Source organism: Mus musculus, chromosome 13 (genome assembly GCF_000001635.26).
Source record: "Mus musculus strain C57BL/6J chromosome 13, GRCm38.p6 C57BL/6J".
Lineage (NCBI taxonomy): Eukaryota > Metazoa > Chordata > Mammalia > Rodentia > Muridae > Mus > Mus musculus.
The window spans coordinates 91,670,948-91,691,398 of NC_000079.6; the positions used below are offsets into that span (position 1 = coordinate 91,670,948).

The following is a 20,451-nucleotide window of genomic DNA, read 5'->3' on the forward strand; positions in this document are numbered from 1 at the left end:
AATAGACATTTTACCATGTAGCTGCCACCCAAGGGTAGACCATCCCGTCTCTTTATACCTGTAGTGTAGAAACAGGCTCTGGAATGGTGTTTGCAGCCTTATGTACAGACAGACAGACACGTTTATTTTGTTTGAGACGGGGTCTCACTATATACCTTCTGTAGACCAGGCTGACCTTGAACTTGCAGAGTTCCTTCTGCCTCTCTCTAGAGTGCTAGGATAAAGGCTTGTGCTATTGATCAGTCCCCGTAATTTTTCCCTAAATATGAATTCTGTGGTTTTGACCTTAAGGTATATATAGTAAAGAGAGATGGTCATTTCTGGGAGCAACTGAAGAGTGAAACAAAGAAATATACTTAGCATAATGGACCTTGAGTCCTGTGAGGTAAACAAGTCCACACAGGCCACAGTGGCAGTGTGGTTAATGTGTAGTGTGTGGCTGAAAACAGAAACACTTAGCCCAAATCAAGGCATATTTATAATCAGTTTCCATCCAAAGACAGTAGCAGAAAATGATTTTAAATTTAGCTTCAGCAGAAAAGCAAAATTATTTCATCAGATAAAATACCTTCTGATACTGTACTTGAAATCACTTTCTCCTTTGTTTCTATGAGTTATGTAGCTAGCCTATGTCCTTAGACTCAGCAAGATCTGTGGGATTAATGGAAATAGTCACTTAAATGATATAGCTAGAATTTTGAAGTGTAAATAAGGTACATACAAGGCACATTTAAAAATCAGATCGTTGGGGTAGATAAATGTGAAATGAGAATTTATAACTCACAGATAGAGTGAACAAATTTCATACAGCTAAATACAACCTAAAATGTGAAGTTCAGCTTACTACAGGATAAAACTTCCTAATACTTAAACTGCCCAGTCAAGAAAAGACGCTAAAGGTTCCAAGCAGACAGAGTCTGAATGCCACTGTGTGAGGAGCAGTAGAGGAGAGATTAGACCAGATGGGAGAGTACGAATGCCATCAGCTTTAAGTGCGCCCATCCCTCCCTCTCTGCCTGGGGTAAAGCACATGGAAAGCCTTTTGTTATTCTTTCTTTTCTTCTTGATCATTTTGTGATTTAGAATAGTATTCACAAAATGAAAATATTTTATATCTATAAATCATGTATTATATTGGATAATCTCTTGCTTCCTATGACAATTCAGTTTAATTAGCTCATCATTTATTGAAGGTCTACAGTGTGTCAGACATTTGACTTGACTGTTGAGTATAAAAAGGTTAATGAAATAGGATTTCTGTTTTCAAGGTACATATTATTCAGCAGGAAATAGAGCTGCACTTAGAAAGGCTATAATCTAATACTAAATGCCTAGAAAACAAAGTATGTCCCCCTGTGCAGTTAGTCAAGGAGCCATCACATGAGCAGAGAAATGTTGCTTTAGAGCTGAGGAAACCTGGTGCATGAGGGGAAAGGGTACAGTTATGTTTTATTAACATCCATAAAAAAAAAATAACAGCTACAGTTTTTAAGTAGCAAGTGCCATATTTTAATTCATTGAACACTCTGGTAATTTATATCTCATTTTATTCTACCAAAAGTCTACGTGGAAATTAATATTATTGACATACAGGTAAGGAAATAGGTTAAGAGACTCAGTTGCTCATGTAAAAGAGTTGCTACTGTCGTATCTACCCGTATTCCCTGAACTTCAGAGGCAGAAGCAGGACTGTCTCAAGCCCAAGGCCAACTGGACTGTGTAGGAAGACCCCGTGTCACAAAGGCAGAGTGGTGGTGAGGCTGTGGTGCTCTGGCAGTGGAGATGCAAGCTAATGTATTCCTATGCCCAGAGCTCCAAGGAACATCCATGGAATGTTCACTTTCCTAAAACTCACAGATGAGGAGTGTCTTAGTCAGGGTTTCTATTCCTGCACAAACATCATGACCAAGAAGCAAGTTGGGGAGGAAAGGGTTTATTCGGCTTACACTTCCATGCTGCTGTTCATCACCAAAGGAAGTCAGGACTGGAACTCAAGCAGGTCAGGGAGCAGGAGCTGATGCAGAGGCCATGGAGGGATGTTCTTTACTGGCTTGCTTCCCCTGGCTTGCTCAGCCTGCTCTCTTATAGAACCCAAGACTACCAGCCCAGAGATGGTCCCACCCACAAGGGGCCTTTCCCCCTTGATCACTAATTGAGAAAATGCCTTAGAGTTGGATCTCATGGAGGCATTTCCTCAACTGAAGCTCCTTTCTCTGTGATAACCCCAGCTGTGTCAAGTTGACACAAAACTAGCCAGTACAAGGAGAAAGGTGCAGACTTCCCTGTGAAGTGTCCATGCCTGACTTTACCACACACATGTGGCTCCAAAATCCTTGGCTAATTCCTATCCATACTATCTCTATACTTGACCCGAATTAGCTGGCTTTCTCACTGAAGACTGGTGTGGTTAGAAATGATTCCCTACTGCTTACACACCCGAGTGCAAGCAGTATCTCCAGGCAGTGAAGGCAGATGAGCAGCAGGAGGAGCACTAGGCAGGCAGCTGAGTGATGCTGTGGACCTAGAGTTAGCCAGCTTCCTCGTTGATTCATCTCCTGGTCCTCTTAACACCTCCTCCAAGGTGTTCCTGCAGGATGAGTTAACATGGTTATGAAAGTATAGCTTCTTTAATTTGGAAAATCCAGTAGGCTAGAGATACAACTAGGAGAAGTTGAACATGTAGGAAATGAAAGCAGAAAGCATAGCTGGGGCTGGGCTGTGAAGAACTTACAGGGACACATTGAGGAGTTTGAGTTTATTTGACAGATGATCTGGGTCATTGTAACTCTTAAGTGACATGGGTAATACTGTGATTTAAAAAATGCCTGGGGAAGTAAACAGAATATACTGGGGAGAAAACCCCAGTTAAGATAATGCAGCAGCCTTCCCACTTAAGGGGAGCACCTTGTCAGCTTTCACTACTGCAGTCCACAGACTCTGGCAGATGACCAAGTAGGATACTTATAAAAAGGAAAAGCCATCAAAGAATTTCTGGAAACTTGTAGCACGGACTGTGATATAGCAGGTGATGCTAAAGGCCTGTGGAGCAGTAAACACACAGTTCAGCCGCAGCAGGTGGCGGTGTGTTCTGTGTGTGTGCATTGCGCATGGGCAGCAGCCAGGCAGAACCAGCACTGCCAACCTGAGCATAGTCTAGGAACTTAGTGACACATGATGAAGTAGATTCAAAATCCTAAGGGATAAGCAGTATTTGGACAGATTGTAGCAGATAAGATTACGTATGGATGTGCAGTAATTGAAAGTAATACTGTAGCTAAAACTTAAGGAAAAGCAATATTTAAACTATGATCAAAACTTATGGAGCCAGCAATGTAACTGGAATAGAATGGTCAAAAGAGGAAGATTAGCATCAGAAACCAAATGTGAAAGTCACTGACTGTCAAATGTGTTAACATGTTAACATGAAAAGTTGCATTTAACCATTATTACCAACTAAAGTAAGCTAGCATAAAATATGATGTGCTTATAAAAGCCTTTGAACTGCCTTTCTTCTCCTTTAATGCACACAGTAGGTATTGTGAGTCACATAAGTCATACATGAATATTTCCAGTATGTTTTAGTTCTCAGATAGTTTGGTGTTTGTAAGGAGTGCATTTCCATGTTGGATATCTTACTCTAAATAGAAGCTTATAGTCAGCATTCTTGGGTTGGGTTTACCTGTTGTATTTCCTTTCAGACTTTGTGAAATTTTTCTTATCTAATAGTTTCAAACCTACTGAATTAATAATTTATCTAAAAAATTAATTTTGGACTTATGAGATGTTTATTTGAAAAAGTAACTAATGTACAGATATTAGATAACTAATAAAGATATGCTAAATGTTATAATTTTGATCATACATTAATCATTCAACATGATCCAGTGATTTCTCATATTGATAGATCTTTTAAATGGCATTGACCAAAGTAGTTGTGTTAAAATAGAAGCAAAAATACAAGAGTGGACCCTTCAGAGAATGAATTACACAGGCCTTATCCAATCAGGACTTGCCTAGGGAAGTCATTAACCTGCTCTCCTTTCTTTCCCCCCTCCTCTTTGGTTTTGTTTTTTTGTTTTGTGGTAGTCTGACCCTTGGTTATCATTACAGAACTATGGAGGTGCAATGAGACCCCCACTGAATGCTTTAGGTGGCCCTGGAATGCCTGGAATGAACATGTAAGCAAAAGCTTATTACTCTGTGTAGTGACTGTTCTGTCTTCTGAAGTTATATGCTTTTGTTAAGCAGCTTGAAGAACCAGTGTCTTTCACCGAGACTTGAGTGTGTGGGTTTTGCTTCATTTTCATGGCTTACTATCATGTTTTCTCTTCCGATGCAACTTTCAATTGTTTTTGTACTTTAGGTACCATAATCGACAACATTTAGCCTGTTGCTTTTTAATAATTATGTATAGATTCATATAGAATCTATATAAACGCTGTGAAGAAATGCAGACACCTGAACTGTGTACTAACTCTACAGAAGTTGATTCTTGAAAATTTTATTTATGTTAATCAGTTCTTTGTGGTAGCCGGCAGTACAGTTAGTAAGTCTTATAAACATATGTCTATGTTTGTGTCATGGGAGCCACTTTTATCACAAAAGAATTCCTGGGTTGTTGTCCTCTGTGTTAAAGAACTAATCCCAGCACAGAGCTGAGTCTCTGAAAACCCACGGTGTGGGTACCTGGGGGGTGCTCACACTGAACGTGTTTGTTTTACAGCAGTATCCTTTCTAGTCCAGAAAGAGGAATGGGTGTCTGTTGCAGTGCAACTTGTAAGGCATTTTTCTTTTGCATTCTCCAGCCTCCCCTCAAAGGCCTGTATACAGTAATCTTGTTAATGATTTTTATGAATTCACCAGAGGACCAGAGAACCACCAAGGGGATGTAGCCTCAGACGTGGCTAGTGTGCTCCATGCAGGCTTCTGAGCTTCTCCTCTTCTTCACTTCCCAGCTGCCTGCTTTTAGCTCCTTACATATTAAATGAAACAACTCTGCTCTCATCTGGTGACATGAAGACACACTGTGAAATAAGCTCTTTTGATGTATGCAGGGTTTTTTAAGCTTCTGAAACCATTTTCATAGGATGCAATTTTTACTAAAACTGAAAATAGGTTAATAAGTGGATACCAGGCAGACTCAAAACTAACAGGACAGGGAGAAAAGTAGGTCAGATTTCCCTCCAATACTTTCACTTTTGTAATAAAAATGGATAGACATGAAGTCTGGCTCTTGTTGAACTCCTCAAAGGCTCACCCTTTTATTAGTGGTTGCTATAGAAAGATTGGATGATATTTTGTGCTTATGTCAAAGCTAGAGCTCTTAACAGTAGGCCAGAGGAATATATCAAACTTAATTTAGATTCTCAAGTTAAAAATCAATATATTTTAATAAAATTTGAATAGTATGATCAATCAGGTTGTTGCAACTGATAAGAACATATCTAATACAGTTTGGTGTAGTACTCAGCTTTATAGATAACTGCTTAGCCAACTTGAGATAAACCTGGGCTTGCTGGTACTTAGTGACTTGAGAGACTCAATTACTAAAGTGATCTAGTTTCTCCCCATATATGTGCTTATGTGTTCACATGTGAATATTCTTTAATTCCATGTGCTTTCAAAACTAAAAATATGGCTGAAACTCTTAGTAGGATTTTTTTTTTAGGGCTATGTGGACTTCTTAAGTAGTTTTGATAGTTTGAAATAATTTCTCTTATGTAAGGTTTTATCGCTCTTTTAAGAGTATGAAGTCTTATAAGCTTATTCCCTGTTTTTTGTTACTATTCTCTTTTATTTTGGAGTCTTGTTTTTTGTTTTTTGTTTTTTTTTTTTTTCATTTTTAGTAAACTAGGATTCTCTGAGACAATGAAAAATACATACACATATTTAGGCATAATAAATATTTTTCTCTAGCATGGAAGCTTGTAATTAATGAAGTTCTAATCAGAGAAGGTAATCATTGCGTTGCTGTTATCTCCTAGAAAAATCAAAGAAAGGTATATTCATTATACACATAAGCTGAATTAAAATTCACATCATTACTTATCTTTAAATATGTGACACACACCCCCACCCCATTTTTCAAATGGAATCTAAGGCTTTCTTCATGCCATTTTAAAAGAAAAACGAGAAAACCCCGTTGGACACTTAAAACTTGGAAGATAAGGCATGGTGTCCCCTACTTGCCACTCCTCACTTACCATGACAATATAACCACAGTGAAATGGGCAGCCTGGGCTCCCAAGCAGTGCATGCTGTGCTCTAGCCTGCCACCGTACCTGCAAGGATCCAAGGGGACTTACTCATTTAAGTGAGGGAGTTTCATAAGAGAATTAGCTTCTTGATAGTCATGATTCCTATGGTCCATCAAAATAGACGCTTATCACGAATACCAAGAATCTTTTACATTTCCTTTTTCTCTTTGCTTTTAAACAAGGCTCATCTGCCTAACTTTGATTTAAAATACTGTTTGTGAAACACTACGTTAGCCGCTTGATAGGCCGGGTGGCTTCATAGCAAGTGGAGGTTACTTGCTTACTTAGTTGTTATTTAAAACCACTAGGTGTTTGATTTAGCACTATCTGGGGAATTTTATAGTGCATTTATATGAGTTCACATGTAATTCCTATGATATGAAATTTAATATGAAATGCAGCATTCTGGAACTTGATTAATATAAGCAATTGAAATGATGTTCTTTATAAGAAATATAACAGTGATGTTATTTAATTCTCCTTTTTTTTTTTTTTGAGAAAGGATTTCTCTGTGGAGCCCTGGCTGTCCTGGAACTCACCTTATAGATCAGGCTGGCCCAGACTTACAGAGCTCCACCTGCCTCTGCCTCCCGAGTGCTGGGACCTTGGATGGATGTGCACCATTGCGCCTAGCAATTTTGTTTTATTTTTAAAGAAAGAATTTATGTTATTTAATTAAATTAAAATTCTGACTTAAAGATTTATTTATTTTCTATATATGAATACACTGTTGCTGTCTTTACAAAAAGGGCATCAGATCCCATTATAGATGATTGTGAGCCACCATGTGGTTGCTGGGAATTGAACTCAGGACCTCTGGAAGAGCAGCTAGTGTTCTTAACTGCTGAGCCATTTTTCCAGCCCTATTCGACATATTTTAAATTAAATATTTTATATATCTTATTCATAAGTCTTGATGAACATGCTAAAGAATGTAAGTGGAGGTCAGAGGTGGGTTCTGGGGAATGGAGCTCCAGCCAGGAGGGAGGCTCGGCAGCAAGCACCTTTCTTTACCTGCTGAGCCATGTTGTGAGCCTGACTCATGCGGTCTTAATTGGTCGTATTCAAAGTTATGAGATCACTAACTATATATCATCATAGCACTAAACTTTTCTATGGTTTGAATATTTTCTAGAATGTTTTAAGACAAATATTTCCCAGTTTCTTCATTACATTTTATTTTGCATCAGACACACTATGTGACTACACCTCCCTACTCAGATGTTTTACTTGATAAACATCTGTGCATCCTGTTTTCCATCATTTTATGTCTATCTGGACACTGAATCCTGTATGTAAATCATCTTTCAGAAGTGTTCAATAATCAATTATAAACCTGTCACACCTTTGTCCTTATCATCAGTATCACCTCAGGAGAGATTCCACTTGGAGCATTTGGAATAGAGCCTAAGGAGGGATTTAAACCATTTTCCTCTATTTACACTCCTAGGGAATACCAAGCTCAAACTAAAGTAGTTGTAAGGATTCCAAGCAAACACTACTAATATAAGTAACTTGGACATTGTTTTTATTTAATATTTATTACTTTAGATTTAAGATGCCTAGATTTAAGGTACTTTTTTCTCATTTTTCAATTAGATATTTTCTTCATTTATATTTCAAATGCTATCCCGAAAGTCCCCTATACCCTTCCCCTGCACTGCTCCCCAACCCAACCACTCCTGCTTCCTGGCCCTGGCATTCCCCTGTACTGGGGCATATGATCTTAGCAAGACCGAGGGTCTCTCCTTCCAATGATGGCCGACTAGGCCATCCTTTGCTACATATGGAATGTTTACATTTCAAATGTTATCCCCTTCCTGAGTTCCCCCTCCATAACCTCTCACCCCATTCCAACCCTTCCCTTTGCTCCTCCACCCACCCATCCACTCCCACGTCACCATTCTAGCATTCCCCTTCTCTAGGCCATCAAACCTCCACAGGACCTAGGGCCTCCCCTCCCACTGATGCTAGATGAGGCAGTGCTCTGCTACATATGTAGCAGGAACCATGGACTAGCCCTTGTGTATTCTTTGTTTGGTGGCTTAGTTCCCCGGGAGTTCTGAGGGGTCAAGTTAATTGCTATTGTTGTTCTTCCTATGGAGCTGCAATCCCCTTCAGCTCCTTCAGTCCTTCCCCTAACTCCTCCATTTGGATGCCCAGGTTCAGTCCAATGGTTGCCTGTAAGTATCTGCATCTGTCTAAGTCAGGTGCTGGCAGAACCCCTCAGTGGAGGCTGAAGGAAAGTCCAAACAAAGGATGTTTTAAAAATGGAATATTACACTGCCTTAGTGATTAGTGACTCTAAAGAGAATTTTCAGTAACCTAATAAAATAAGGGAAGTTGAAAATAGTCTACTTTTCATAAGACAATATTTATTCAAATGTACTTAACACCACAGCCCAGGTATATGAATTTGATTTAATTGGGCATTAATTTTGTTTATATAGTATAAAATATAAAACATTCTCTTGAATTCTAAAATAAAGCAATATATTGGCATAGAATATCTCCTTTCATTTTAAGACTTCCTCTCTCTACTATCTTCAACTAAAATTATGAATTTTAAATCAATAACATTGATAAAGCTGTAATCTAAGTTTATATAGTATATATCGTATAATATATATTATAATAACAAATTTATAGAGCTATAATATAGAGCATGCCCATTTGAATCCTCCATCCTTCTCTGGCAGATGATGGTACCCATGGCTTAGTAACTCAGTGGAGCCACATATGAGAGTGGTATTGGCAGTGAGACTAATGCCAGACTCAGTGCTTCCCAGGACTAAGTCACCATGAGCACTAGAGGATACAATACCATATAAGACTATTTCATAGAAGGACACAAGTTTGCATATTGCTTATTTGTATTTAAGAGTGCCATTTATGTAGATATTTTACAAATAGTTTCATTTGAATAATACACATGTGGCCCATACTGATTGAGTTATTTTTAACTGTATTTGATCCCTTTTGCTCTAAAACTGCTAAAAATTATTTAGGAGCATATATAGTCTAGTATAGGTGGCTTCCAATTTTGTTTATAAAAATAAACAATATTAAACTAACTTTACATGAAACTGTTTTCTGGGGTAATTTTTTTTTTGCATTCAAGGAAAACCCACAAAGATGACTAGAGTGATACCTGAGCTTGACTCTCATGGTGCAACTATGTTACAAACTTGACTCTCATGGTGCAACTATGTTACAAACTTGACTCTCATGGTGCAACTATGTTACAAACTTGACTCTCATGGTGCATGGCAACTATGTTACAAACTTGACTCTCATGGTGCATGGCAACTATGTCACAAACAGGACTGTCTGCTGTGGAGCCACTGAGGCTCAGGTTGAATTAATCTGTCATATCGTTTTGTAGGGGTCCAGGTGGTGGTAGACCTTGGCCAAACCCAACAAATGCGAATTCAGTGAGTATACATATTTTGCACTTTGTAACGTTTAGCAGTGAAAAGCCTGCTGCTCTGGAGAGCTCCATAGCCTGCTGGGCTATGCATTTAAAGTAGTTGCTCCAAAAGCAGTGTTGTTTATATTCTTTTAGAAAAAAGTGAGTCTTATTTTTGAAATTATGTATTTTTAAATTTCATTACGCAAATGTGTGTTTTATGTCGCCTTCTCAAAATTTCAGTCGGATTTTCAAAAGTAAAGGTAGAAATAGTAAGCATACTACAGTAGTTTGTGCCTCCTCCTGGGCCCACACAACCCAAGTCAAGTCAAAATAAGGGAAGTACCGTTAACTGGAAAGTATGAAAGGGGTTAGTAGAACAAGGATTTGTCGTGACATCACATCTTTTGCACAGCATTATATTAATCAGTTTACTGATTTGACAGGGGAAGGAGGAGGAAACCCCTTTAAGGAAAATAAGTGATTAACCATAAAGAAAATACAGTACAAGTTTTTTTTAATTAAAAAAAAAAACCCACTAAAACCTGGTTCCTGCTTTCTACTGGCATAATGCATGATGCCGTCCCCACCATCAGTACTTACAGGGTCATTGATTCCGTTCCTTCTTGAGAAACTAGAATGACACCAGTCATCTTAAAAGGAGAAGTTACTGCTTTAGCCTTTACTCAAACCACTACAATCGTGAGTACTATGGTGCAGAATTCCTTTCTAGCTTAGTCATGCAACATATTTGACCCTTAATTTCCTTTCAGCTTTTTGTAGTTAAATGATTCTGACCCTCTAGCTCTGTGATCTTACTTATTATCTGGGTCTTACTTTAACATGTTTTAAAATATTTATTTTATATATATTTATATAATACTCATATAATAAAATAAATATATACATAGCATCATGTGCGCTCATGCGCATGCTTGCCTAAGTGTATGTAAGAGCACCACATGTGGATAGGAGCCCATGGAATTCAAAAGCACTCATAGGACCCTCTGGAACTGGAGTTATGACACCATTTGCCATTGAATGTGAAACAACTCTCAGTTCTCCAATCCTGCTTATTGAGGTCGACAGGTCCCTTTGCCAGGTCTTGGCTGAGATTCTGCACTGGTCTACTTGATTCATTTTGCCTAGTTCCCATAGAGTCACAGTACTGAAGCATGCATCCAAACACTATAAAACCTCTTATTTCCTATAGCATGCAGTCATTCCTGGTCCAATCATGTGGTCTTATCATTAACTACACAGCCTGTAAGTCTTACAGTGTAACAGCCATAAAAAATTTTTTTAAAAAAATCCATAGCATTCCCCGATTATACTGTGCACTCTCTCATTCCCTTTCCTTCCTTTGGCTTGCCTCATCTTTCCTCATCTACACCTTCTTCCTGTGTACCCAGATTTCCAGCTCAGATTTACCACTACACTCCCATGGTATTTCTGTCTTTTGATGTAATGTATGTTTTTATACTATACTATTAGATACTTCTAACAACTCACAAAAGTACAGGCTCAGTTATGTGCCAGGGATAGGAGCCCAAATGCTGATTTAGAGTCAGAAAACCGAAGAACCATTTGGTAATGTGAAATCTGACAAATGAAAATAGTTATACCAAAGAAGTAGATAAATACAGCCCAAGAATTCTTCTTCCTCCTAAAAGTGACAAGGTTTCAGGCAAAGGAATTGTTCAAATCTTAGTACAAAGGTTCTGAACTCTCAAAAAGGGAAGAGAAATAGTGAAAAAAGTTCAGGAATTTAATATATTGGGAGTAACAAAGAACTAAACGATGGTTAGATTGTGTCTTGCAACTTTAACCTTGTAAGAAAGGTGTTAAACAAATCAGAGAAGGAAAACAGTGGCCATTGCTGAAGACAAGGGAGAAGACATTCCTCCTAGGAGCTGACAGGGTATTAGCCCTGCACAGGGGCAAATGTTTGCATTTAAACACAATAGAATTAAAGAGTTTGGGTAGATCGTGAACTGAAAGAGGCACAGGAAACCAAAGTAAAGTATTTAGCAAATTAAGTTCAAGGTCAATGCTGTGAGAGACCTTGGTACTCAGGGGAAGTAAGCCCCTTCCCAACTACTGACTGGGCCTACAGTAGCACTGCGGTGTGTTGGGCTCAACCCCACAGTCAAGTAGAGGCTCTGGTGACATGTGGTTTGTGCTTGCAGAAAGCAAGGACACCAAAAGGAGAAAGCCTTTTCAAATAGCCTAATGTTAAATAGTTCCAAAAAATCATCAAATACTTTAAAGGGCATTATGGCTTACATACTTCCTTATTTATGACTTCACACTAGTGTGGTGTTATGACAAGTTAGGGACTCTTCAGAGTCCACGCTTCCCTTCACCACTCAGATCTTACTCTGGCCTTGACTAGCTCATTCCAGGGAGACACATCATTGTATGGACTGCATCATGCCAGTGAGCTAGTGGGCTTGTTGAAAAGGAAATGTCTAAGTATACCTATGCCACCTACACTTAGGGGGTTATTTTAGGGTACATTTTTAATTCTTCACTTGTGTCATCAGAGTGTTGGGGATTAAAACCATCTCATCTAGAAAACAGCCTCTTGTTTGGACTTGATCCTCATAAATTCTCAGTCTTTGGACATCAAATTCCTTTTATTGCGTCAATATTAACTAAGTGAAGAATGTAAGAATTCACATGTACTGTGTGAAAGTAGCAGTAAGTTTCATCTGCACAGGATACTAATCTGAGATTCCCGGGCTTTAGCTGTATGAGTATATATAATCTTTCTATTTATAGAATATCTCATTAGTATCACCCAGTGGAAACAACTGACCCAAGCCAATATAATTTGAAGCTATCGTTTTGAATTCCTCTTGTGAAATCTACATTTTCTTGTGAATTCAATATAATATTATAGTTGCCTGGATTTTTTTTTGGCACTTACACATATACAAGTTCCTTTGTGTTTTATTATACCTTTGATTCATTTTTAATGTGATAAAGAGAAGTCAATTCATTTAATTCAATCTCATGTGGTCACATGAATCAAAATATTTGTCTCTGTCGTGCTCATGTTCCAGATACCCTACTCCTCAGCGTCTCCTGGGAATTACGTAGTAAGTACATTTGGGTTTGTTTGCTCAGAAGAATTGATGTCACATTTTATTTGAGCAGTGAAATTGGTGCCCAGATGTTAAGAAGAGCCCTGTGTATTGACCAAGAAGTGAACATCTTGAGTTGTTGCATATGCCAACCACAATACATATGTTGATGTTCATTAGGGAAACAGTTACCAGTCTGGCTGGAATTGCCTTCAGTTCTCTGCTTTACTTTGGCATATGTTTCTAGAAGCTACTACAATACTCTATCCAATCATCAAGAGAGCCATTCCCAGTATTACAGTGATCCGCTTGATTGCGGTTCTCCACAAGCATAGTGCACACACTCCTCCCCAGCCCCACTCACCACACATGAAGGCTAAGAAAACATAAAAAGCTATCCCAGCAACAAAGTGGATTAGACTGGAGAATAAAGAAATAATTTGGAAGGATCTTTTAGTTTTGGTTTTTTTTTCTATTCCTAGAGATTGGAAAAAACAAAACAAAACAAAACTATTTCCTTGTTACCATCTATACATGTTAACTTTTCTCAATAATTCATGTGGACCTGAAGCCAGGGTTTGGACCTCCTCTTTTAAAGTCACAGTGACCCTTTGGCCATCACCCCTTTTAAGTTCCTTGTTACACCTGAAGGATAGCATAAGGGAAAAGTTATTTTACAAAAAAATATTAACAGAGATGCCAAGATGAAATGATAAAGTAGGAAGCCTTTCCAAGGGTAATTTCCAGAGGTGATGTGCAGCGAGAGTGCTGTAAATAGGAATGCATAGAAGAAAGTTAGTGAGCGGTTTACCCTGCAGAAATACTACTTTATTACTGTAGATAAAAGTTCTAAAACTCGTTACCTATACGGTGCCCTTAGTTGTCAGAATTACCCGCAGCACTGCCTAGTGCCGCTTTCCCCCCCTCCCCCCGCAGTTGGATATGGAGCTGCAGCCTCCCCTCCAGCATTGGTTAGGGTGAGGAGCATGTCCCATTTCCCACTGAAGTGATGCTGTACCATGTTGACCCAAGGCTGAGAGAACAGAAACAGCAGCAGCGGGTTGATAATGTCTAAATGGGCATCTCTTCACACTCTGTGTGAATGAATGCCTTGCTAGCTTTAGTAAGTTCCAGTGACGCAAAATGTAAGAATATGATAGCAACGTACAAGGGAATTATTCGTAGTTTGTTGATTTGTAAAGGCCCTACTAAATACTTTCTCCTTAACCTCATTATAGGTGATGTGATTAAGTCATGAATAATAAACCAGTGTTACAGGCTCATTGTTTTTGGAAACTTGTCAAAACAGTCTCAACATAGTTAGGCTAAATTATGTTTTGCATAATATTGAGATGATTGTGCATCAAGAAAATAAATTACAGAGGAAATATAGTTGCTTTGTTTTTAAATTTGGGTTACTATAGAGATAAGTATAACCTTTTTCTGTCTTTCCTTATGTTGTTTAATGAAATGCTTTATTTTTACTGAAATTTTGTGTAATTATTTAGGGTCCTCCGGGAGGTGGAGGACCACCAGGAACACCCATCATGCCTAGTCCAGCAGGTACTGTAATTCAAACTAGCTACATGGGCATTTAACTCCTAGGGTAAAACCAGAGTATAGAAATTGTTTTTGAATAAACTTTGGAATTTTCATTGTCTCCACATGATTAAAAACAATATGGGGGGGAGGCAAGTAGGAAGCTATCTAGTTCTTCCCCCTCCCTTTTTTAAAACTAATCATTCCATTTGTTTACATCTCAAATGATATCCCACTTCCAGTTACCCCTCCATCAACCCCACATCCCGCTCCACCCTCCCCTCCCCTTGCCTCTATGAGAGTTGTCCCCCACAGCTTTGCTGCCGTTAAACATTTAGAGAATTTCTCCTGTATGGATAACAAAGAGTTAGCACGAGCAATGTGTTGACTTAAATGAACTACCCAGTATTCAACTTACTAAAAATCCCTTAAAACTGAAAAGAATCCATATCTCCTCCAACTCAAACAAAAACTCTACAGGAGTAAAACATTAAAAGACATTGACCCCTTAGGTTAGCAAACTGACCCCACTCACATAGCTGTTATCTTACTAAGTACGGATGTGTTTACAGTGTTGTTTATTCTACATATCTAAAGGAATTTATTAGTTAACAAGTTTACTAAATAGTAGTGAAAGATTTTTAATCTTCTAAAATAAGACATTCTTCAGTATATCCATAATAATTTAACATAATTCTTTCAAGTAGCATTAGCATTTCTTTTTTCTCTCTTGAGAATTTCATACAAAGTATTAAACACATTCGAAGACTAATAATTGAAATTTAAATTCTCAAATTATATAGAACACCTGTCAAGGGCTAGTAGATGACTCTCTAACCCTAATGCTATAAATGAGTGGAGATAGAATCCAGGATTTCTATATGAGGATGCTCATTTACTGTTCTCAATAGTTACACAAACCACCTTTAATTCCTAGCCTAGCATTAGTGAAATTATTAAATTTCTAATAAAGAAAAAATGATTACAGGCTTTCAGTGTTTCTTGGTTTTAAAGCAGGTAAGAAATGTTTATAGTTGAAAATAATTTTAGTATGACTCACTGCAATGTCAAATGTTCTTAAATATTTAGATTTAACTCTAAGATATACAGAAGTTTAAAAGTCTTTATTGTTAATAATGCAAGTAAATAATTTCCTGTTTTATATTTTTTATTTAAAACCAAATTTAGTAATACAAAATGTTACCTTGACCTTACTGGTTTCTTTCTTCCCATAAACATGTCATCATCTCTAACTTCAAACTGTCCATATTGAAAATGAAGCAGAATCCATCTGAGACGGAATGACACGGCTGATCTCCTCCCCTGCATTTCACTCTGATTTTGGGATGTTAATGTGTGATTTATGAAGTTAGCGTGGGCTTGGTGGTGTGTCTCTACAGACTAGAGCCTAGCTTCAAGCCACACTGAGCATAGCTGGTGATGAGCAACCTGATCCCCTTTCCATCTTGCCAGCCTTGCCTGCGTACTTGTGTAGACTCATCCTTTAATGATGAGCTGGTCCTCGGCCCTAAGATACACTTTATTGTAAAGCTCGTCCATGAGTCCAAAGGAACCAGGCATTTCCTAGAAGACCATCCTTACTCCTTTGATGATTTCCTATCTTTTGAATGAAATTACATGTTTAATTAGTCTTAAAGTGATAAATTCATTTCTTGCATATTTAAATTTGTAATCCATTTTTTCTTCACCAAAAGTAAAGGATAAAATCCATTTAAAGTTTTCATATATTTAAAAAGAAATGTAAAATTTTCTAAAATATGATAGAACTCTTTAGACAGATTAAATACAGTAAATCTAATTTGTTGTCTGAGGCACACAGCTAAGTAAGACACAGTCCCTTTCTTTCCCACGGACTCTTGATGGCCAGTTGTGAATAGAAGACTAGCGGAGCATTAACTGATGCAAGCAAGCTGCATTGCCTTGGCTGGAGAGCATGCGTACTCAGATACATGCTCAGGGGAAAGAAAACTCATAGTAAATAGCATTTGAGGGGCTGGAGAGATGGCTCAGTGCTTAAGAACAATGGCTGCTCTTCCAGAGGTCCTGAGTTCAATTCCCAGCACCCACGTGGTAACTGAATTAAGAGCATCTGTAAAGGGATCTGATGCCCTCTTCTGGCCTGCAGGTGTACTTGCAGACAGAGCACTCATTTAAAAAACAAATAGATTTTTAAAAAGAGAAAGAAAAGAAATAGCAGTTGCCATGAGAATTGGTAATTTTCAGTAGGTGACAGTGGGTAAGATGCTCAGCAGCAATAAAAATGCGAAGGTGTGCAAGGCAGGTAATGGGCAAGAAAGAACAAGTTAGAACCACTGAAATAGGTGTGACCTCACTTTGTATTCAAAACCAAGTCAGCGTGAGGGGCTGCATAGACTATTAGGATGCATTCTACTCTAGAAGTAATATCTAGCTGAGCATACTGGCACACACCTTTAATCCCAGCACTTGGGAGGCAGAGGCAGGTGCATCTCTATGAATTCGAGGCTATCTGGGTCTACACAGTGAGTTCCAGGATAGCCAGATAGACATAGTTGGACCCTGTCTCAGAAGTTAAATCTAGCAGTGAGATTCATAGATCACTGTTAATAAATGATCAGTGAATAATGTCTCACTCACTCTAAGCAACACATAGTGAAGTCACAAGCCAGTTAATATCTAGTGAGACGCAAAAGGGGCAGAAACAATTAGATATCTCTCTCTATGGTCACTGCTATGGGGAAGCATATTCTTTTACCCTCTCAATCAGTACATTTTTTTCAAACACTTCATTTTCAAAATAAAGATCTATTGTTACACAGCTAAGTACACTTTATAGTTGTAAGAAAATAGAAAACTGTGGCTCATAACTAATACTTCTTCAATATAAAAAAGGACTAAAAAAGGCTATCAAAAAGTTGTTGAAATTCGAGTGTTGCCATTCATGTCTGTAACTCGGAGACTGAGACAGGAGGATTACTGTGAACTCAGGGCCAGCCTGGACTACCAAGTGAGGTTCAGGCTAGCCAAAGCCATAGAACAAGAGTATCTCTAAAAGGAGAGAAAGACAGTAGGGGAATCTGGCTTTAACTTTAAGCAAGACACTTTGTCTTTCTAGTCTTGCTGTAATCTCACTTTTGAAATTAAGTCAGTATATTCTACCAGCTTTATCCTAAAATTTAATTTTCTTTTCTATAGGAAATCTAAGAAAGCTACTAAATTTGAAGTTTTAAAATTGTCTGATATGTATACATGTTATTGTTTATGGAGTAAAAATCAATCCATGTTTTATGAAAGAAAATATTGCAGTGTTTGTTTTTTAAAGTAATATTCAATTGACTTAAATTACTGAAATATTTATACATCTCATTTGTAATGTACGACTTTAGAACACTAAAGTCTGGGTCAGAAATGACTGCCAGGTATTTGTTTGCATTAGTAATGATGATGTCAGGTGTGTATCTAGCTGTTAGTTTCTATGTATGCTAGGATCACCTTTAGTTATTATTTTGTTATGGCTTTTGTGGAGATATTAATTATGTCATGTTTTGTTTCAGATTCAACTAATTCTGGAGACAACATGTATACTTTAATGAATGCAGTACCTCCTGGGCCTAACAGACCTAATGTAAATATGTTTTAAATGTATTTGAACTACAATATAGTAATGATCCAAATAAATATAAATGTTATGCTTATATGTAAATACACAGGATAGATAAAACTGAAAAAAGACAGCAAAGACATTTTTCTGTTAAGGTAATTGTCTTAGTCAGAATTTCTATTCCTGCACAGACATCATGACCAAGAATCAAGTTGGGGAGGAAAGGGTTTATTCAGCTTACATTTCCACACTGCTGTTCATCACTAAAGGAAGTCAGGACTGGAACTCAAGCAGGTCAGGAAGCAGGAGCTGATGCAGAGGCCATGGAGGGGTTACTTACTGGCTTGCTTCCCCTGGCTTGCTCAGCCTGCTCTCTTATAGAACCCAGACTACCAGCCCAGAGATGGTCCCACCCACAAGGGGCCTTTCCCCGCTTGATCACTAATTGAGAAAATGCCCCACAGCTGGATCTCATGGAGGCATTTCCCCAACTGAAGCTCCTTTCTCTGTGATAACTCCAGCCTCTGTCAAATTGACATACAAAACCAGCCAGTACAGTAATTAAAACTTACATTCCTCTAGTCTTAGAGTCTTTTAAAATATTATAGTTGCAGAGACAGAAAACAGGACCTAGCACATTCACGACTGTTGGGCTCACAGATCTAACTCCTCAGCTTCATTCTAAAAACTGAGTGAAAATAGTTCAGTCAGCTTCTCACTCATTGGTGGTGTGTATGTATCCCATGTGAGTGTGTGTGTGTGTGTGTGTGTGTGTGTGTGTGTGTGTGTATGTGTGTGTGTGTGTGTGTGTGTTTGTGGTGTGTTCCTACTGGTAAGTGTGCTATGGGATACATATGGAAGTTAACAGAAACCACTTGTAACAACTTGTTCTCTCCATCTGCTTTGGGAATCCTGAGGATTGAATTCAGATTTTCAGGTTTGGTGGAAAGTGCCTTTGTCAGCTGGCCATCTTTCCTACCTGTATGTGTCTGTGTAGACACTTAGTCATAATCAGCAACCTTGTGCTCCTCCGAAGCCGTTCCTCACAGGAGGAGAAGACAGCCGTGTTTGCACAGAGCTGGTGGCATTCAGCCACCAGTCTGAATCGATTTTCCCCCTAAGTAGCTATCCAGCCTGCCGGCCTGCCTTCTTTCCTCCCTCCCCGCCCTCTCTTTCCCAGCTCCTTCTCTTACCCCCTCCCTTCCTTTCTTGCTTAATCTGTTCTGGTGCTGAAGGCTAGTGCGCTTCTTAACCATCGCCACACTGTAGTCAGTACTGCAGTCCATATGTGATGGACTAGGACTTCAGCTTGGGAGCAGTAAAGAAAATGCTGACTTCGGTAGGTGCTTGCTCAAGTCTCAGATCACTCACCTACCTTTGATTGGGCACAGAATCCTTCTAGAGGAGTCATGGGGAAGGAAGGCCACTGACCTGGAACTTCAGTCACAGCTCTACCCAGCGTGAGAAGAGGCCACCCCATGCTTCGGGTGTGACGAGAGCTGCTGTAGAGCACCTGCACTGAGCTGAAATGGCACATGTGACTGAGGAGAGTTAGTGATAGTCAGCTCTCACTAGGTAAATGTGTTTGCCCTGCAAAATGAGACGGTTCCCTGTGCCCATTCAAACAGTGCTATATTCCTTTCTAAGGAAGAGTAGATACAGCCATCATGGTTCAACACAGATGTTCTTTATAAGAGGCCAATAGCATCTGCAGCTTCTCAAGAACTGAACCAAGAAAATACGAGGAAATTTCTCTCAAGCGGAGAACGCTGATCTTCTTCTCAGTATAGCTTTCCATATTTCTTCCCTTGAGAGAAAAAAGTGGACTGAAAAGACTAGCCTTAGCATCCAGAACAGAGATGAGAGAGAGACAGGGAAAGACGGTTAAAGAAACCACAGCCCGCAAATGTATCCTGGAGTCTCCAAACCTGGACATAAGCCAGGACAATCTGTAATGTTAATAATGTTAAAGTCATTTTCCATGTGGTCACAATTACTTCTTCATTTTTAAAAACAGTTTCCAATGGGCCCTGGATCAGATGGTCCTATGGGTGGATTAGGAGGAATGGAGTCCCATCACATGAACGGCTCTTTAGGTAAGGCTCGGCTTTTATGTTAAATGGATAGAATAAATTAAAAATAAAATGTTAATTTTAGTCCATGGGTATTATGGTCTGCAGAGCTCTTCCATGTCATTAGAATGGAGGTGTAATCCATAGGGTATTGATTAAGAGAACTGGAGAACATTTGAATCAGGAGTGTGAGAGTTGTTCTGTGGAGTTTGGCCCCATGAGTATCAATACTAACCTAAGACAGTGTTAAGTGTCTTGTGGCCAAAGAACTTCTGTTCTCCACTCAGCATGTGCAGAGCTGCCTAGAGCAGAGGGCCTCTCTGCCCTTCTCACAGGGGCTTTTAGCTCCAGACTGTGAGCATAATATCAGAGAAACCAGCTCTGATGATAATTTCTTAGTTTTGTTGTGTATTTTAATGTTTGCCTCATTTTAAAATAAAGTTAGCAGCTAGCTTTGATAATACTACAAATTCTCTTGTGAGAC

At 38.7% G+C, this 20,451-nt stretch overlaps 1 protein-coding gene across 26 annotated transcripts in view; it reads left to right on the forward strand.

Moving 5' to 3' along the window:
- Positions 1-20,451, forward strand: part of Ssbp2 (single-stranded DNA binding protein 2) — a 245,871-nt gene that overhangs the window by 210,643 nt on the left and 14,777 nt on the right. For 13 of the 26 annotated variants that reach the window (XR_003950464.1, XR_003950466.1, XR_003950465.1 and 10 more), the window contains 6 exons: positions 4,111-4,178; positions 9,643-9,691; positions 12,735-12,770; positions 14,264-14,318; positions 17,849-17,919; positions 19,913-19,991. Coding sequence is in view for 22 of the 26 variants with exons in the window: in XM_030247377.1 (XP_030103237.1) it covers positions 4,111-4,178; positions 9,643-9,691; positions 12,735-12,770; positions 14,264-14,318; positions 17,849-17,919; positions 19,913-19,991 (358 nt within the window). In the remaining 4 variants the exon portion in view is untranslated. Of the gene's footprint in view, positions 1-4,086; positions 4,179-9,642; positions 9,692-12,734; positions 12,771-14,263; positions 14,319-17,848; positions 17,920-19,912; positions 19,992-20,451 lie in introns of all 26 variants that reach the window. The other 13 variants (XR_003950463.1, XM_030247371.1, XM_030247376.1 and 10 more) reach the window with 1 other exon arrangement.